The 20,269-nt window shown below is 37.6% G+C and overlaps 1 protein-coding gene across 1 annotated transcript in view; it reads left to right on the forward strand.

Moving 5' to 3' along the window:
• The first annotated feature begins 19,747 nt into the window (after positions 1 to 19,747).
• The window catches only part of LOC308685703 (ethanolamine-phosphate cytidylyltransferase-like), a 39,474-nt gene continuing 38,952 nt past the window's right edge, over positions 19,748 to 20,269 (forward strand). The window contains exon 1 of the mRNA XM_081357665.1: positions 19,748 to 20,011. Within this exon, the coding sequence (XP_081213791.1) occupies positions 19,938 to 20,011 (74 nt within the window). The 5' untranslated portion in view covers positions 19,748 to 19,937. The remainder of the gene's footprint in view (positions 20,012 to 20,269) is intronic.

Here is a 20,269-nt window from a genome sequence, read left to right on the forward strand (position 1 = left end):
TATCCAGTATAATCATAATTTCTCTTAAATTGTCATTAGATAAATATGTTACCCCAATTCAAGAAAAAATATGGTTATATTTCATCCAATAACAAAATTTTGGTTATTTTCCATGGTATTGTTATTTTTGGTTATTTTCCATGGTATTGTCATTGACCCAAATAAACCGTCGGGGAAGGCTTATTGCTGTTCATCTTGGTTTAAGGAGACTGCTATCATTTAGATGGCACAATTTCTCTCTCTGTGATCCAAAAAAAGATGTCAGTTGACCTAGTTCAAGCAACCTCTGAGAACATATTTTTGGCATGACGCGAGTAAAACATTGGAGTCATGAGCGATGTTGAGGTGCGTCTGTCCTAAATTTGGGTCGGTAGCATACAAAGCAATTTTTCCCTCTATCTTTAGACGCCGTTCACTGGCCCGAAGCCTCTTTCAAATGAAGAAAATGCAGCATCCATCTCATTAGAAGCATATTTTTTCCTCTCCACTTTTAAACTTGGCCTAAAAACTGAATCACAATAAAAATAGGCTCAGGTACTTGTCCAAATTAATATGGCTTGATTATATGCATGTCAAGGCAGCTACATGCGACACTAAAAAATATAGATAAAATTGTAATTTGATGTACAATAGTGATACTTTAGTATTTGAAATGCATCTGAGTGAAATATTAAAATATTTTAAATATATTCTAAATTACTCAAATTTATATTACCATACCACTACCATAGATATCGAGGGCCAACTGGTCACTCCCAATATTTAGATTAGTGATTAATAAACAGGGACTCATGAGGAACCAGTCAGATAAGACCACTAATCTGATCTCTATCATTGGATTTCCAATTATTGTTTTACCAGTTTAACCTAGAGGCAACAAGATATAATAAGACCAGGCAGATAGAAGACTAAAAAACAATATTAATAAAACAATAAATGACTAATGAGCCAATGCAGTGTTGACAGAACGGAGCTAATATGGTCATACCTCCTGGTTCTGGTAAGAACTCGAGCTGCTGCGTTTTGGACCAGCTGTAGTTTGTTTATTAAGCGTGCAGGGCAACCACCCATAATAGCATTACAATAATCTAGCCTTGAGGTCATGAATGCATGAACTAACTTTTCCACATTTGTCATTGAAAGCATATGTCGTAATTTAAATATATATTTTAATATGGAAGAATGCGGTTTTACAGATTCTAGAAACGTGGCTTCCAAATGAAAGATTGGTATCAAAGAGCACACCCAGGATCCTAACCGACGACGAAGACTTGACAGAGCAGCCATCAAGTGTTAGACAGTATTTTAGGTTACTACGTCCAGAGGTCTTTTCCCAATATTTTGAAACTCTAGTTATCCAAATTTTTATATCAGCTATGCATTCCGTTAATTTTGAAGAAATGTAGAGCTAACAGTGTAAGCTAATGTCTTGCTTCCTAACGATTTCTCCCAAGGGTAGCATGTACAGAGTGAACAGCAACGGTCCTAGTACTGAGCCTTGTGGTACGCCATACTGAACTTGTGATCGATACGACATATCTTAATTTACTGCTACAAACTGATAACGGTCAGATAAGTATGATTTGAACCATGCTAATGCAATTCCACTAATGCCAACATAAAATGTTGTGGTCAATAGTATCAAATGCAGCACTAAGATCCAGTAACACTAATAGAGAGATACAACCACGATCGGATGATAAGAGCAAATCATTTGTAACTAATGAGAGCAGTCTCAGTACTATGATACAGTCTGAAAAACAATAGTGTGCAACATTACTTTTAATAATAGAAATATTAATAACATGAAGATACTAATATTAATGAAAATAAATATTGTTGAAAAGGTTATTTATAACACCATTTTAGCACTAAAAAGGGTTCTGCTATTGTTACAAGCCGAAGAACCCTAATTTGGTACCGTTTAGAACCATTTTTCTTAAAGGGATAGTTCACCCAAAAATTTAAATTAGCCCCTGATTTACTCACCCTCAAGCCATCCTAGGTGTATATGACATTCTTCTTTCATACAAATACTATCGGAGTTATATTAAATAATGTCCTGGCTCTTCCAAGCTTTATAATGGCAGTGAATGGCTGTTTCTGTTTTGAAGTCCATCAGAGAGAATCTATCCATGATAAAAGTGCATCTATCCATGATAAAAGTGCATCAGTCCATCATAAAAGTGCATCTATCATCATAAAAGTGCATCTATCCATCATAAAAGTTTATCTATCCGTGATAAAAGTGCATCTGTCAACATGGCGAAAAGGCAGGTCGTCTTCTCGCCCAACAGTTAAAAAGTAAATCAGCATCCCATCTTATTCCCAAGATTAGGAAAACATGTAAAGAAATTACGGTGGATCCCCAAGAAATTAACTTTTCAAAATTTCTATACCTCAGAATGTCCACATGATGATGCTTTTATGTCAACATTCCTGGCAAATGTAAACTTACCCTCAGTTAAACAAGATCAAAAGAGTAATCTGGACAAACCTTTACAACTTCAAGAGATAGAAGATTCAATTAACCCATTCGGACCCTGCGTCCATTACAATGGACATCACATGTCAGCCTTTTTTTTTTTTTTTTTACTTCTGGAGCATTTCACCTAGTTTAAAGCCTGCAGTCCATGAGATTGGACGTCAATTGCAGTAAAGCTCTGCATGTGGTAATTTAAAAAAACAAAACAAAAAAAAAACCACTACATTGAAGAGAAGCATGGCAGCACTTCACTCCAAACACAGAAGTAAGCAACATTTTCTATGGTTTTATTTACATTTTTTTATATGTTTGCCAGTAGTTCATAGTTTGTATGTAAAATAGAAGGATTGAACTTATTAAAGTTAAAAATCGATTGTAGAATTGCAAATGTGTTTTTTCAAATGTGTCTGTCCATTTGGAATGTACAGTGGGTTCAAACGCCTGTTACTGAAATCACATGTCCAGTAATGCTGATTAAAATTTCTTATATAAAAAAAAATCTATATCACAGTACTAATACATTTTTTAAACTATTTCATATGCAGAATATACAGTTCTTGAAGTGCTTGGACATATCGCTGATGGAAATATCTCAGATGTTGACTTCATGTGATGAGGAAAATGCAGATGATGCTAGATCTCCAACAATTGGTGAGTGTAGAATGAAAAGTAGGGATAGTTAGTTAGTTAAGACTTTTCATACATATATATGCAGAACAAAATGGAGTCGGGGTATAAACATGCCTCAGCTTCTGAGATTGAAGTCTCTGTCTGCATATGGCAATAGGAGTTTTTGGTCTTCCAAGAGTGAATGTACTGGTCCTCCAGTATCAGTATTGGAATATTCAAGGAAATCATGTCTCGAGATCTTCTTTTTTTTTTTCAACTTCACTCCAACCTGCATGTTGTGAACAACCATGAGAGGCCTCCTGGAGACACTGGTGTTTTCTTTAAGGTCAGACCAATCTATGAGTCCATAAGGAAACACTGTCTGCAGCTACAACTGGAGGAAGATCTCTGTATTGATGAGCAGGTCTGTATTAATATTTCTCCTTTCAGGGGAAAACTCTGTGCTCCAGTATATCAAAGGGAAACCTACACCATGGGGAGTGAAGATGTATTTCCTCTGTGGCAAAAGTGGGCTTGCTTATGATTTCCTCATCTGTCAAGGTGCCACAACAGAGCTTTCTGAGCAAACAGGTTCTAGGGCATGAAGCTTCTGTTGTCTTCCACTTGTGCCAGAGAATCCAGGCTCCCAACCACAAGCTCTTTTTGACAACTACTTCACCACCTATAATGTCCTTGAAGTTCTTGCAGAAAAGAAAATCCATGCAGCAAGGAAATATCTAAGAAAACGCAGGGAAACCATGATAATTTAGAAGTATACTCTTAAAAATAAAGGTGCCAGGAAGAACCAAAAAGAGGGTTTCACAGCGATGCCATAGAAGAACCTTTTTTGGTTCCCCAAAGAACCTTTCACTGAAAGGTTCCTTGGAGAACCTATTTTTGTCTTAGTGCCATAAAGAACCTTTTTCGGTACTGCAAAGAACTCTTCTCAAAGGTTCCTTTTATGTTACTATTGTAAGTTTAAATATATTTTCGGGCCGCCACAGTCTAGTTAACATAGGAAGCACAAATCTATTTGTGGCGGTCAGTGTAGATATTGCGGCAGGCCGCCACAAATAAATCAATGTATGGGAAACACAAATTTACTCCAACAATGTGAAGTAACATGAGATTGATGGTGAAGAACCCTTTTATAATCTAAAGAACCTTTTGGCGCTACAAAGAACCTTTTGTGCAATGGAAAGGTTCCTTGGATGTTAAAGGTTCTTCATGGAAATATATACCCCAACAAAGAACCTTTTAAGAACCTTTTATTTTTAAAGTTATTTTTAAGAGTGTATCATCCCTATAGGGATGGAAAAGTTGTTCTAGTGAAGTGGTTTGATAACTGCTCTGTTGTGCAGGCCTCCAACTTTGTTGGTGTTGGAGATGAAGACGAAGTTGAGAAGTGGGATCAGAAAGAGAGGCAGTTTGTGAAGGTCAAGCATCCAGAGGTTGTGAAGAAATACAACAAGGGCATGGGAGGGGTGGACAAGCTTGATCAGCTAATCGGCCTTTACAGGATTGATATCAAGTCTCGCAAATGGCCACTGCGCATGATTACTCATGCTTTTGATGTTTCTGTAGTGAACAGCTGGCTTGAGCATCGCAGGGACAATGAATACAAAGGAAAATCATAGATCTTCTTGAATTCAAAATGAATGTGGCCGAAGTGCTTGTGCGTTCTGGGAAGCCACAGGGTTCTAACGCAGCCAGTACCTCTCCAACTCCACATGATGAAGCTGGACAAAAGAGAGGGGCAAGGGAATGGCGGCCAGTTCTTGAAGTCCAAAAAGATTTGGTGGACCACCTGCCAGATTATGACAGAAAAAAAGAAGCAACAAGATGCAAATTGGAAGGTTGTTCTTTGAAAACACACAGCTTCTGTGATAAGTGCAAGGTGCATGACTTTAACGTGACTGCATTGATTGATTGTTATGAATAAACAAATGTGCAATGAAAGCAAAAACCTTACAATTAAAGTTGAAATGTTATAATGTTCAAGTTTTTGATTAAAAAAAAGAAAGATGCACACATATAAAACATGACTCCAACATGACCATATCGATTGATTCAAAGATATTTAGTTTGCTACAAACAATGTGCCATCTGTAAAACAAAAACCTCAAAATTAAAGTTTTTGACCTTGAGAAGAATCTCCAACAATTTTTATGTTTATTATTTTATTTCATGTCGGTAAATTTTTGTGAAGTACCCCTGTTTTGACCTGACGCCCATTGAAATGGACAAAAAAAATACAATTAAAGAGTGTTGAAACATGTAATATTTGTATTTGGTCTCATTTATAGAAGCCTCATGAGCTGGGAAAATGTACTTTTATATTTTTCAGAAACATAATTCAGGTCTGAAGGGGTTAAAGCCGTGGAGAGTGGTAAAGCCCCGGGACCAGACGGATTTCCAGCTGATTTCACTCATTAGTTCTCTCTCCTGGCTGAAAAACTGTGCTAATTAGCAAATCCAGGTGATTGGAACAAAATACTGAGAAGGACTTTTACTCTCTGAACCTGGACTTTACACCTCTGGCTGGATTGCAGTTCCTATTGACCAGTTTCCTTATTAAACGTAGATGTGAAAGTTTTATCTAAAGTATTGTCCTCTAGAATAGAGCCTATAATTAAAGACCAGGCGGGCAGTCCTGAAGTGATTATTTCTCTAGATGCAGAGAAAGCATTTGATAGAGTCGAATGGAAACTATTTATTTGCTGTGTTAGACAAATTTGGATTCGGCTCAAAATTCACTTCCTGGATTCGCTTACTTTATCATCAATCAAAGAAAGCCATAAACACAAATAAGATATGCTCACAATATTTTTATCTGTCTAGAGGCACATGGCAAGGCTGTCCCCTTAGCCCTTTGCTATTTACTTTGGCTATAGAGCCACTATAGTCTATCAGTACTATCAGTCTATTAGTGGTATTAAAAGAATGGATGTTGAGTATAAAGTTTCTCTATATGCAGACGATCTATTATTATATATAACTAACCCAATGTCTTGTATCTCTGAGATTGTGAAAATATTCAAAGACTACAGGTTCTTTTCAGGTTATAAACTAAACTTTTTTTAAAGAATATGCTTCCCTATAAACCAAATGGCAGATCAGATTATGGATACAGACTTGCCCTTTTGCGTATCAAAATCAGGATTTAAATACTTAGGAATTAATATTACTTGTTCTTACACTGGTCTGTTTAAAGCAAATGACAGTCCCATACTTAAAAAACTTGAATCTGACTTCCAAAGATGGAGTGTTATATATTTGTCTTTAGCTGGTCAAATCAATTGTGTTAAAATGAATGTGCTACCCAGATTATTGTATTTGTTTCAGAGTCTTCCTATTTTCTTGCCAAAGTCCAAAAAACGTCTCGGTTACGTATGTAACCCTCGTTCCCTGAGTAGTGAACGGAGAAGTTACGTCGGTGACGACGAATGGGGGTTTCGCTTAGAAAGCCTATCACCTTGGAGTATATAAAACGAGCCAATGGCAATGAAATGCCATGGGTCTGCGGAATTTGCATAGCGCAACTCTGCCCCACCTCTTGGGTATATAAGGAAGTACGCCGGCAACATGCAGATATGTTTCTTTGCTGAGGAGCCGAGACTGAACTCAGGCGTTCCCAGCGGAACAGCGGAAGTGGCAGGGAGACGTAGCGTCTCCGTTCCCTACTCAGGGAACGAGGGTTACATACATAACCGAGACGTTCCCTTTCGTGGTCACTCCGAGTTACGTCGGTGACGACGAATGGGGTCCCCAGTCTAATCACGCCACCTCGGCTGTCTTCCAGTGCCCTGCGTAAGTCTGAGCTCCCTGTTGTGAGACTGGCACGGACGAAGGACTCCTACTTAACACAGGAATACCAAGGTACACTGGGAAGCATATCTCAGTGGAAATATGCAATCATGCCCTGCCCGAAGGGGGGGACTTGGAATAAACCCCGAGGGGCTGCATATGGAGAATCATTGGGGTGTCCAGCCACAGGTGGAACATTTCAACCCCAGGGGTGGCAAGGTGGCTTTGCCGAGGGAAAGACACATGCTCAGAGAGGCTTACAGTGGAAATACACATGTGGGGGTCGCCCAGAGGGGGAACCATGCACATGGAGGCAGCTAGTGAAGCGCGAAAGCATTGACGTCGACAGTGCTGGAGGAGACTCAGGGCTTATTAGGCTCATCTGAGGAAATATCGCACGTATCCTGTCCGTGGAGAGGAATGGCGAGAAAGCGAAGACACCTGAGCAGAATCTAGTACGGCTAGTTGAAGTAAGTACATGAGAAGAAACTGGCTCCACTCTGAGATTATAGAATCTCGCGAATGTGCTAAGTGTCGCCCAGCCTGCAGCTCTACAAATTTCTGTTAGCGAGGCGCAATGCCCTAGAGCCCAAGAGGAAACCACACTCCGGGTGGCTCACACTCGTGCCACATGGCTCACTGGGGGAAACGCATACTTGCGTAGGCCAGCTGTGCGCCAGTGCATCCGTGCCGAGCGTGCCCTCGGTCAGGGAATAGAACAGGTCGCAATGGGACGAGTCGTGGGAGGCAAAATAGTTTTAGTGGAACCGCACTTTTGCCCTCGAATTGACGAAGGCAAGTCAGCAGTGACCACGCGCTCACTCGTAAGCTGCGCGCACATGGCGACCGAGTCAATCTTTTCGTGAAGACGCGAGGAGACAGGGCTAGCCCGAATGGGAGAACCGCGTACTGGTATGCCTGCCCCTTGAAAGCAAACTGAAGAAACGGTCTGTGTCGAGGTAAAAAAGGTCGATCGCTGCTGCAAACCAATCCTGCGGCCGCACACACTGGAGGATGCGTTTGGCCGTGGCTTAGTGATATGTCACAAGTTGCGTATGTAGATTGCGATTGGCCGGAAGCTAGAATTTTTCTTTATAAAGTTTTAAATATGGATATTTTTCTGCTTCAGAAGGCCTTTATTAGGCCTGGAGCCGTATGGATTTATATTTATCATGGATAGATGCACTTTTATGATGGATAGATGCACTTTTATGATGGATAGATGCACTTTTATGATGGATAGATGCACTTTTATCATGGATAGATGTACTTTTATGATGGATAGATGCACTTTTATGATGGATAGATGAACTTTTATCATGGATAGATGCACTTTTAATGATGGATGGATACACTTATGTTGGATAATGCACTTTTATGATGGATAGATGCACTTTTATCATTATTAGATGCACTTTTATGATGATAGATGCACTTTTATGATGGATGGATGCACTTTTATGATGGATAGATGCACTTTTATCATTATTAGACACTTTTATGATGGATAGATGCACTTTTATGATGGATATATGCACTTTTATGATGGTAGATGCACTTTTATGATGGATTGATGCACTTATGATGGATGGATGCACTTTTATGATGATAGATGCACTTTTATCATGGATGGATGCACTTTTATGATCGATAGATGCAATTTTATGATGGACAGATGCACTTTTATCATGGATAGATGCACTTTTATCATGGATAGATGCACTTTTATGATGGATGGATGCACTTTTATGATGATAGATGCACTTTTATCATGGATGGATGCACTTTTATGATCGATAGATGCAATTTTATGATGGACGGATGCACTTTTATCATGGATAGATGCACTTTTATCATGGATAGATGCACTTTTATGATGGATTGATGCACTTTTATGAAGATAGATGCACTTTTATGATGGATAGATGCACTTTTATGATGATAGATGCACTTTTATCATGGATAGATGCACTTTTATGATAGATGCACTTTTATCATGGATAGATGCACTTTTATGATGGATGGATGCACTATGATGGATAGATGCACTTTTATGATGGATAGATGCACTTTTATGATGGAAAGATGCACTTATATGATGGATAGATCAGCCATTCAAAATGGCAGGGCAATTTTTAATATAACTCCGATTGTATTTGTCTGAAAGAAGAGAGTCATATACACCTAGGATGACTTGAGGGTGAGTAAATCATGGGCTAATTTTAATTTTTGGGTGAACTATCCCTTTAGAGTGATACATCTCACACATGCGACCACAGATCTCAGTGACTGAGCGATCTGCACGACTTGAACCGCTCAAGAGACAGAGAGAAACGTTGTCCCCCAGAGGAGAGCCCAGACTGCTCTCCGTCCCCGCGTGAGTAATTTGGCTCATGCAGGGGAGAGGTGATGTAGGACAGCATTCGTCATCCTCACCCACTTCTGCAGCAGGTGCTCGCCCCAGATCTCTCAGCCTGGAGACACTGGCACGACTAATGGGGCTCAAGCACCACCATCAACACCTACACATTCACTCTTCCTCGTCTCTTCTTAAATTAAACAATAAACAGCTGTCTGGAAACACACAACAACTTCCACAGAGAGAGAGGGGGGTTATAACTCGAGACGACAGGATGCTCGGACAAAGCTCAAAAGTATGTGTATTTCGATTTGTGGGGTGCGTTTGTAGAATAGTCTGAACAAATCGATTAAACAAAGTGTAAATATACTGCAATTGTATATATTTTAAGTGTTTCTTTCTTTTTTTTAATTGATCGAAATAAAGAGTTTCATATCTAATAACTTAGCACCTGACTCCTGAGGGAGAAATATAGCATGTCTTTGGCTGTGTTTAGGAATAAAAAATACTTGAAGATTCGTAACAAATAGTGTGATAAATGGATCATATAATGCAACAATATTTGTTGCAAACAATATAGTGTGCTACATGATGTTCAGTTCGGTCATCACCTTGGAAATAGTGTTGTTTTTGGCAGCCTGTTTTAATTTTAGTTTTAGTCTAGTCTTTGTGTCAGGCTGCCATTTTAGTTTTTATTAGTTTTAGTCACATTCATACTCTTTTTAGTCTAGTCAAGTTTTAGTCGACGAAAACTGATGACATTTTAGTCTAGTTTTAGTCAACGAAAACTGATGACATTTTAGTCTAGTTTTAGTCGACGAAAACTGATGACATTTTAGTCTAGTTTTAGTCGACGAAAACTGATGACATTTTAGTCTAGTTTTAGTCAATGAAAATTGTATTTTAATCTCTTTTTAGTAATGTGATTCTATTTAACCCAGTCAATATAGAATTTCTAACAAGGCTATCTTATTATAGGCTATTTAGTAGGCCTATATTTAGGGCTGTGACGGTGGCAGGTTTTTTTTTACCACCGCGGTAATAGACAAACTACCGGCGGTGGTTGGGGGGTTATTTTTTAAAAAAAACTCGTTTTATATTTCCACACAAAGACGCGTGATATACACGCTTTGAGAGGGATGTTGGACACAGGCAGGAAAACACGAAGATATCGATCTCTTTATATCTTTGTGTTTTCTACTTGATGTAAATTGGTTTGAAGAGCGAATTTTATCCTCCACAAGGGCGAAATATTTAGGCTATGTTTGAGATTGCGCTGCCAGAGAAAGTGAAACTAAAAATCACCCGCGCGTGTGAAACGCGCTTTACAACTAAACTTGACGCGCCCTATGTCTAATTTAACAAGCACAAACTGTGTTAAAAAGAATTTGACATGCAAGTACAAATGTAGGCTATCTGTCCTACAGCGTTTTTCTACTTTACCACAGTAAAGAATACCAATATAATAGGCCTAATTAAAAGCGAACCAAGAAACGTTTATAATAGGCCTACCTTTAGAAAATGGGTGAGACGTGACGTGAGTGAAGATTTGGGAAAAGAAACAAGAGATTCCATGCAGGGATGAGTCACGATTTTTGGATATTCGATTAGTTTATTTAATTATAGGATATCGAATAGATTGTGCGATTATTCTCTAAAATAAAATCTCCATGTTCTGGCGCTGATGCGGTGACGCATTCATGTAACCAGAGACGCTGCCAATAACATGCAGCTGTCACAAAGAACCGGCAAAAGTAATGATTATGAATGTGTCAAATATATCAATGAGACATTTTAATAGAATAACTAATGGAGTAATATATTGTTAAATTCGCTGATAATTGGGTGACCAGATCGCAATCCAGATTTTAAAGCCGACAAAGCTATGGGTTCACGCACAACTCTCTCATTCGTCGTGACGTTACATCTCGTCTCGTCTCGTTTTGGTCAACGAAAATGAAGAGACATTTTAGCATAGTTTTTATTTTTTTAAACCACATTTAGTCTCGTTTTTATTCGTCAACGATATTGCATTATACATGTATTTTAGTCATCGTCACATGACCATGCATTTACGTCTAGTCTCGTCTCGTTTTCGTCAGGTGATAACGGTTCGTTGACGACAATATTTCGTCATAATTTTCGTTGACGAAAGCAACACTACTTGGAAATAAATGGTTATTTTGCATTTTTAAGTAAAATTTTATGTGATAAAAAAAGAGGTTTTAAAAGTAGATGAGTAAAGTTTGATGACAATTTTAATGTTGACTTGACAAAGCCTTGTCTGAAATTTTAAATACCTTTTAAAAGCTTTAAGTTTGAAGATTTTTACTGAGATAAGTTTAAAAAAGTCAGACAGAGCAATAAAATCTTAGTCAGCCCATATTAGACAGACCAAACTAAGAGTCTGCTCATGTTTGTAACATGTTTTAGTGTGTTGTTAGCCTATTGTTATCATATTTTAGCATTCTGCTAACATGTTTCTTGTATTCCCTTAACATGTTTTACAGTTTTTCTCAATCTAAAACTTTTAATATATTAGGAAAAAACAATTGCAGCTCTTTTAATTGGTTTTTACAAAAATCACAATAATTTGTGCACCATTTTTACGAACACGAATCTGTTATTTTGTTAAATTCTCAGTTGCACTCGCAATGTTCTCAATAAGCCCCAAATAAATATCTGGTGAGTTAATAATGCACACAACACAGGACATGCACATTTCCTAAGTGTTTACACAGCTATCCTCAATTACAAAAACTATAGTGTCCCTGCAGTCCACGGGTCTTGGGGCCGCACAACACAGAAAGGCTCCTAAATGTTTTAAACTTCCTCAATGAAATCCACTTTTCCGCAGAGTGATCAGGAGCAAATTGAGTGAAAATCTGGAGTTGTTTGGGAAAATGTTAAATTTCACCATTGCCGGCTGGCAATGCCGCAATATAAAAGCAAACAACAAATTCTTCAACATTAAACCAATTTATTCACAAAACAAATATTGAACAATTAAAAGAAAACCAAAGTCTAGAGGGGAAAAAACACGTGTGTGGTTACTAAATGTGCATAATCTCTGGCGCTAAAAATAAATAGGGAAAAGAAAATATTAGGAGAAAAATGTATACGAGAAGAATGGGAGAGAAGGCAATACGTTCACTCAAGTTCACTCAAAGGCAATACGGGTCTTTAATGTTTAATGTCAAGTACTGAATTTTTTTGAGAAATAACAGATTGGATGTTCTACTCCATCAAAGGCCTGTTGAGAAACTGTGGTCCAGTCACTTCAGTGCTTATAAGATCAGTCAAAGGGGCCACAATAGATGGAAAATTTGGGTAAAACCCAAGATAATACCCAGGCATTTCCAGAAACCTACGCAATTGGCACTGGAAAGGCACAGATAGACTCAATCTTGGCCTCAATGGGGCAAACATGTCCGTTTCCCACTATTTTACCTAGATAAGTGACGGTAGCTTTTCCAAATTTAGCTAGATTTAGAGTTAAAGAGTGATCTGTCAGACGAACAGAAACCTTCCTTATTTGGACTAGGTGATCTCCCCAAGATAAACTATACAAAACCACATCATGCAAATAAACCAGATAATCCAGACAACACCTTGTTTATAAGTGCTGGAAGTGCTAGTTATTTTACTTTATAAAGTTTTAAATATGGATATTTTTCTTACACAAACACGTGGCTTCACTTCAGAATGGATAGATGCACTTTTATCATGGATATATGCACTTTTATCATGGATAGATGAACTTTTATGGGCTTCAAATTTTGAGCTCCCATGATACGCTGATTTCACGCAGCCGCCATTTTGAAATCGAAAGTGAGGCTCCAGTGGGAAGACCTGTCTATGGGGAAGACCCCGGAAGTAAAGATAAACAACAATGCCTTGGACTACCAACCTGAAGCTGCTGCCGCGATTTACACTATTGCATGTTAATATCCAATATAGGATATGTATATAGTTCATTCCTGCTTCTTTTTTTACTTTCTGAATTATATAAAAAAAAAAAATATTTATAAATGAATTTCACTGTATATAGTCTAAAGTATGAAAGAAATGTATGTACAGTTTTAGAATTGACACACCATCATTAAACACAACAATACGCCATCGCATTCACGACTCTCCTGTGATTAAAGGCGACACTTCCGGTTTTCTTCCCACCGGAGCCTCGCTTTCGATTTCAAAATAACGGCTGCGTGAAATCAGCGTAGGCTATTCACTGCCATTGTAAAGCTTGGATTAGCCAGGAATTTTTTTTATATAACTCCGATTCATCTGAAAGAAGAAAGTCATATACACCTGGATATACACCTCATATACACCAGGATGACTTAGGGTGAGTAAATAATAGGGTAATTTAAATTTTTGGGTGTCCCGTTGTGAAAATTGTAAAACACTATATTATAGCCTACTACAGGAATAGTGAAAAAAGCAGAAGAATAATAGCAATCTATTTTAAACACAGCCTGTGATTTATCCCACTTGCCAGTATTCTCATTATTATCATCTACTCTTCATTTAGGGTTGATCTGAGGGTGAAAAATCTACTTTCTAACCCTCTTATGGGCCGTAGTTATCGTCTTTAACATAGAAATTAAGATATTTGCTTAAAGCAGATTAGTCTTTAAGAAAAACAAGAGTGCCCTCTGCTGGATAAAGGCTGTTCTCCTGTGGTGTTAAAGGCATTTTCATACAGAAATATGTGTCATTATGTACAGTGATGTGAATGGTGTCATTCTGTTTATCTTCTTGTTTTCCAGAGCAGAAAATCATACGGGTTTGAAGCAACATAATGATGAATAAATGACATAATATAATTTTTGGGTGAACTTTGCTTTTAAGGTGAGAATCATTAACCCCAAAACTTAATGCCTTAACCCTAACAAATAAAATTACACTTCTAGAAAGGCTGCCAGCAATGGAAAATAGAAAGAGATTACCAATAACGGTAATAAAATGTAATGCCAATGCTGACTTTATAAAATTTACATGCAATACATTTTTGCTGGAATTTTGCGATTATGGCAGGTGCTTCAGTTTTTATGTGTGAATTTATAACACACACTTTGTTAAAGGCCAATTCCAATTGGAGTAAAAAAGGCCAGTTCACACATCCAATGCCAACATTCATTCCACGACCCAACAAATGCAGATTCAACATAATCACTAGGCGAACACGATAGCCGACCAACACTGACGGGTTACAAATAAGAACATTAGCCCAGGTTTCAGGAATGTACAATGTGAGATGTCAACTTACCCAGGATTAATTGTTAACACCGGGTAAAATATTAGCAGCAGTGTTAAATGCAAGATTCAATACAATTCAATTCACATTTATTTGTATAGTGCTTTTCATAATACACATCGTTTCAAAGCAGCTTGACAGAAAGTGCATGAGTCCACATAAAAATTTAGAGTGATCTGTTAACAGAGGAAACTGTCTAAAAGTTATGTATTTCAGAAATGTACATATACAAAATCACAGTTAGCGAAAAATGTATTAATTTAAACAATGTAATCATTTAATGCAGAAACAATGAGCTCATTGAAGTAATAAATACTTGTTTGTTAACATATGATTATGACATATAGAAAAACGTAGCGTTCGTGCATGTTGAGATAGATATTGGATATTAGATAAGATAAGATATTGGTGCTGGATGGCAGAGGCAGGCTAAATACACATAAATAAATGCATACAGAATGAATTAAAATAAAAAGAAACATGAATAAATCATTATGATAATAGAAAGTGGCTGTCAGAAAATAGCTATGCATTGAAAATCTCCATTTCCACCATCAGGGCAATCACTTGGAAGTTCCAATCAACTAAAGATGTTACAAATCTATTTTGCTATTTTGGTTGTTGTTGTTGTCAGAATCATAACCACGTCATCTTCAACACCCAGAGATTGAAGAGCACTTTCTGGGTTTCCTACTGTACCTGTTCCAGACTCCACTGGCCTTGGCCTTTCTTCATTGAGTTTGAAGAAGCTGGAGAAGCTGGGCATCGGTTTTCAAGACTGCAGGGGTCAGTCATATAATGAATTCAACATGAAGGGGAAGAATTGCATCAGCTTCTTTGGCAGAGTTCAGAAGCTTTACAACTTCCCAGCTAACAGAGTTTTGTTACAAGAACGTTCTCCAAATATTCAGTGTTGGTTCTGGGAACGTAAACAATTTCCAGTTTTCATGAACAATGAAATATTCTAGGAACGTTGATTTGTAACATTCCAAGAACATAAAAATGTCCAGTTTCCTTAATGTTGATATAATGTTATTTAAAGGAAATATGAAACATTCTTTCAATCATTCCAACACCGGCTGTGAACAAGCACTGAAAGAAAGAGAAATAAGAACACAAACTACAACTTTCTTCAGACACAGCCTTCGATGAACTGAAGATAAAATACAATAACTCTCTCAAGATCTGATTAAACAACTCCACAAACAGCATTACCAGCTTCACTTATTACTAACCAGACTGACTTTATTTCTGTCAGACGTCTACAGAAGTTCTTATTGAGAATTAACAGAAGTTTAACTCTCGTGTTTGTTTCATTTGCGGTCATCATTATGGTGATCAGTGTTACTTTACTTTACTGCTCCTCATATGGGCCATTCTTAACCAAGTGAGTGAGACAAGATTCCCATCCCAAAAAGATGAGTAGAGTCAACAGCATTGAGTCTATACGCTACCAAACTGAGAAAGTCAGAGAGGACTTGACTGAAGTCAGGGACGAAACAAATGATGCTGAGACGCAGTCATTGGTGGAAGAAATAGGGTCATTCAGATTTCAAATCTGTTAGCACTTTACAATAAGGTTTCATTTGTTAACATTAGTTAATGTATTAACTAACATAGACTTAAAATTAACAATACATTTGTTACTGTATTTGTTAATCTTTGTTAATGTTAGTTAATAAAAATCCAGCTGTTCGTTGTTTGTTCATGTTGGTTCACAGTGCATTAACTAATGTTAACAAATACAACTTTTGATTTTAGTAATGTATTACTAAATGTATTATGTTGAAATTAACATTAACTAAGATTAATAAATGCTGTAGAAGTGCAGTTCATTATTAGTTCATGTTAACAAATGTAATTAACTAATGTTAACTAATGAACCTTATTGTAAAGGGTTACCTCAAACCTGTCCAAAATCAATATTCAACATCCATCCATTATATCATTAAATCAACATCCATTATAGAGGACTTTGCGTCCTAAAAAGCAAGAAGACAAAAATTCTGATAGAAAAAGTAATTAGAAGGAACGGGGGAATAAAAATGAGACGGGGTGTAGTGAAAGCTTGTGTTTTTTTTAGGGTTTTAGACTATATTTTTTTGTTTCCTTTTATTCTTATTTCTATAAATTCTTATTTATTTATATTTATATTATTTGCTTATTTATTTTATTCATTTTTGTATCATTCATTGCATTTTATACGCTGTTAATTGTTTTGTTGTTTAGTGTTTTGGGGTTTGAATGTGTACTGAATGTGTGAAAATGGTATTATTGGAGTTTTTATTAGATTTATGTATATAAATCATGTATATAAATACATTTTAGTTGAACTTTTGGCTAATGATTGTTCATTGAAGTTATTGTGTTTCAGTGTTTTTGTTATTGGAATTTACAAACTCAAACTAGAATCTTTTGCATAATCTCTAATCTCTTTGCTACATCAATAGAATATGTTTTAATCACTTTGAGAACTGTTGTCAGCAACATGGTACAACTCTGTTGAAAAATAGGCCTAAAATAGATATGTACTAAATTTGATTTTACTTATTTCTTTCAACTAGAGAGTATTCTTCAGCATATTTGTAACGTACACATGCTGCATTCATTGAAAAATATAGAATAAAATGTGTTCTCCCCTAATATTTGTATTATTTCATATGGTAATATACTGTGTATAATTTATTGTTTACTAGATTTGAGACTCTTCCTGTATATCTTTTTTGTCATTACTTTAATCCCTTGCCATGGCAACACCGTTGAAGATATCCAATATCTGTTCACAATTTAGCATCTTCAATGTATTAGCATCATATATTGGCAGAATGAAGCCCCTTTGAGGAGGAGTTAAAAATTCAGAGCGTGTTTTTTTGTTTTGTTTTTATCCACAATCAAACCAAAATATCTGACTTCCTGTTGGTCGGAGCTAATGACTGTAAATCAGAAAGTTGTCCAGCTCGATGAGAATAATATACGTACCAGTTTTAATGAGTGTTTAACTGTCCGTTTCTTGTGTTGTGTGTGTGTCGAGTTTCATGCAATTTGAAGCATAGAGTCTCAAAATCACCCAAATAGAATATTAAAGTCTGACGCATTGCCATGGCAACAGTATTAAAGATATCAAGAATCTTGATTGACAATGTCGAGACATTATTATGACAATGTTTGAAAGAGGCCGATTTCAAAGCATTAAAAAAATTACACACTTCCTGCTGCCAGTTGGTGGCGCTATAACTTTGACTCACAATAGTCATATCAATGTGATCGGCGTCTTACAACGAACACACTGCTGAAGTTTCATCAAAATCATCAATACATGCAGAAGTTGTAACATACTTCCTGTTTCTTTTCCTCAACATGAATTCGTTTCCCGCCACGGCCAAACCATTTGAGATATCAAAAATCCGTCCGCAGTTTAGCATTCTCATTGTCTTGGCTTCATGCACACCGAGTTTGGTGGCGATCGGATGAATTCCCTAGGAGGAGTATATCAAATTCCAGAGCATGCGTTTTTCAAACAACCCATAATAGCTGACTTCCTGTTGGGGGCGGAGCTTGTGACTATGAGTGCGGAAGTTGTTCGGCACGATGAGGTCTATACTGATGCTTACTAAAAAGCATAGTTTGAGTAGGTACTTATTTAAAATAAGTAATTACTTCACAACTTCTAAAAGAAATGAATGTGTGTCATATGATATGAATGTAATCTGGACGTACTTGTGTCGCTTCACTAATGTTCACAAATCCTCTCCTGTTGCCTCATGGGATAGTAAAGTGTCCATCATATCCACACATCAGAAGTAGGTCATCCGGGGAGATGGTCCTCAATGCAGAGCATAAAATCCAGGGGGAGGAGTTGGATAAAATCCAACTCCTCCCACCTTACATATACCTAAACCTACCCGTCTCCACCCCCTGATCCCTAAACCCACCCCTAAACCTACCCATCTCCACCCCTAAACCTACCAATCTCCACCCCTTATATAAGATCCGACTCCTCCCCTCGGATCTTGTGTACTGCATTGAGGTGCTACTGCATCCGGGGGCTTTTTCCTGCTCTTTTGAGTGAATTCAGACATACTTCTTTTTATTACATGCTGTTTTTTACCTAATACAGTAATAGGGAAGTAGATGTGACGATATACGATATACATCACGATGATATGAACATGATGCACGGTATTGTTATCGTGGGCACTTCAAAATACTTTGAATAATTATTTATAACAAATTATTCAGATTTTTAGAAGGCATTTTAAGAAAACTTTTCCATCAACCGGGTGAAATTTACTAAATTTAAAGGTGCAGTATGTGAGATTGACAACTAGCTGTTGAAATGGGTACTGCAGTCCAAATTTACAATATCAGAGAGTTGTTCCCCCGCCCCCTCCTTCCTCAGACTCGATGGGTTGCCAGATTGAGGACACGCAACAGGAACAAGCGCAATTTACAATGGAATGTGAGGAGACTTGCACACTGTAAGTTGATGAGTTGATTTATTGATGATGAGTTGATATCACATTTTTAATATGCTAATTTTTTTAGATGGGCCGTCAGTGAATGAATGGGTGAATGTGAGGCAAAATGTTAAGCGCTTTGGTGGCCATAGGTCTGTTGTAAGCGCTATATAAATGCAGTCCATTTACCATAAAGCACCTTTAAAATTTGGTGATGTAAACAACACCAACACAGATCAGAAGCATAGGAGAACATGTGTGCACATTTTCAAGAGCTTTTGAGCATTTTAAGGCCAACAAAAGTGCACTAAAATTTAAAATAATAATACAATCATTATTATTGAAAAACACTAGGGCTCGAGTCATAATTTAATATTAACTCGACTCGTGCACTGTTCATTATCCTGTATGGTAAACGAGACGCGTGTCCCAGACACAGAGACAGTCCGCTGGTATAGATTTCAACTGGTCACATGACACGAGAGCTGGGATGGGATTATGTAAGAGTATAATGTCGCTTATCGTACGAGCCCGTGCCATATGACGCCACTTCCCAAGAAGCGATCTCACAAACCCTACTATTGCAAAGGCGCGGTACATGAATATACATGTGGTCGTGCTGACGTTGCATGCAGCACGCAAATTAATATTCACGAGCAACGCCATGACTAGCAGGATTCGTTCATTCGCCCACGCCTCTCAGCCTTTCAGCAAATTAATTATGCCACACGTCACCTCACATGGCTAATATTCATGAGAAAGCCTTCACTGTAGTGCGATGCGTAATTCTGCTGGCCGGTCGAGGAGGCGTTGTCTCTTATTACAGCGTCACCATCGTTTAATGCAGAAGCCGGCTATCCTGGAGGGTTCCCGGTCCTGAAACACACACTGAATACCTATATAGTGTATTATCAGTGTTTTGTCGTTGGTTAGTGCTTGCGAACAGGGCTTTATGAGATGATGAAGAACGGGCATCATGTGATCAGTCCGGAGAAGAGGAGGCGCGCGGTGCGCGTCTGGTGCGATGGATGGTGAGTGAGATACTGCGATATACTGGCATACATATATCTGATATACTGGCATATATATCTGATTCTGCAGGAGAAACACCAGAGCCCACGACTCTGATCACACTGAAATAAGAGAATGTGACCGGACTATAGATTTGACACAGCAACACATCTAATATAAAGTCTTTCAACGTTGAATGCTCAAGAAGTTTTTACTGTTTCCATTTATATTACTTATATATTTATAAGTCCATTTATCCATAAATCCATTTATATATA

This window comes from Scardinius erythrophthalmus, assembly GCF_964197995.2.
Source record: "Scardinius erythrophthalmus genome assembly, chromosome: 1".
Taxonomy (NCBI): domain Eukaryota; kingdom Metazoa; phylum Chordata; class Actinopteri; order Cypriniformes; family Leuciscidae; genus Scardinius; species Scardinius erythrophthalmus.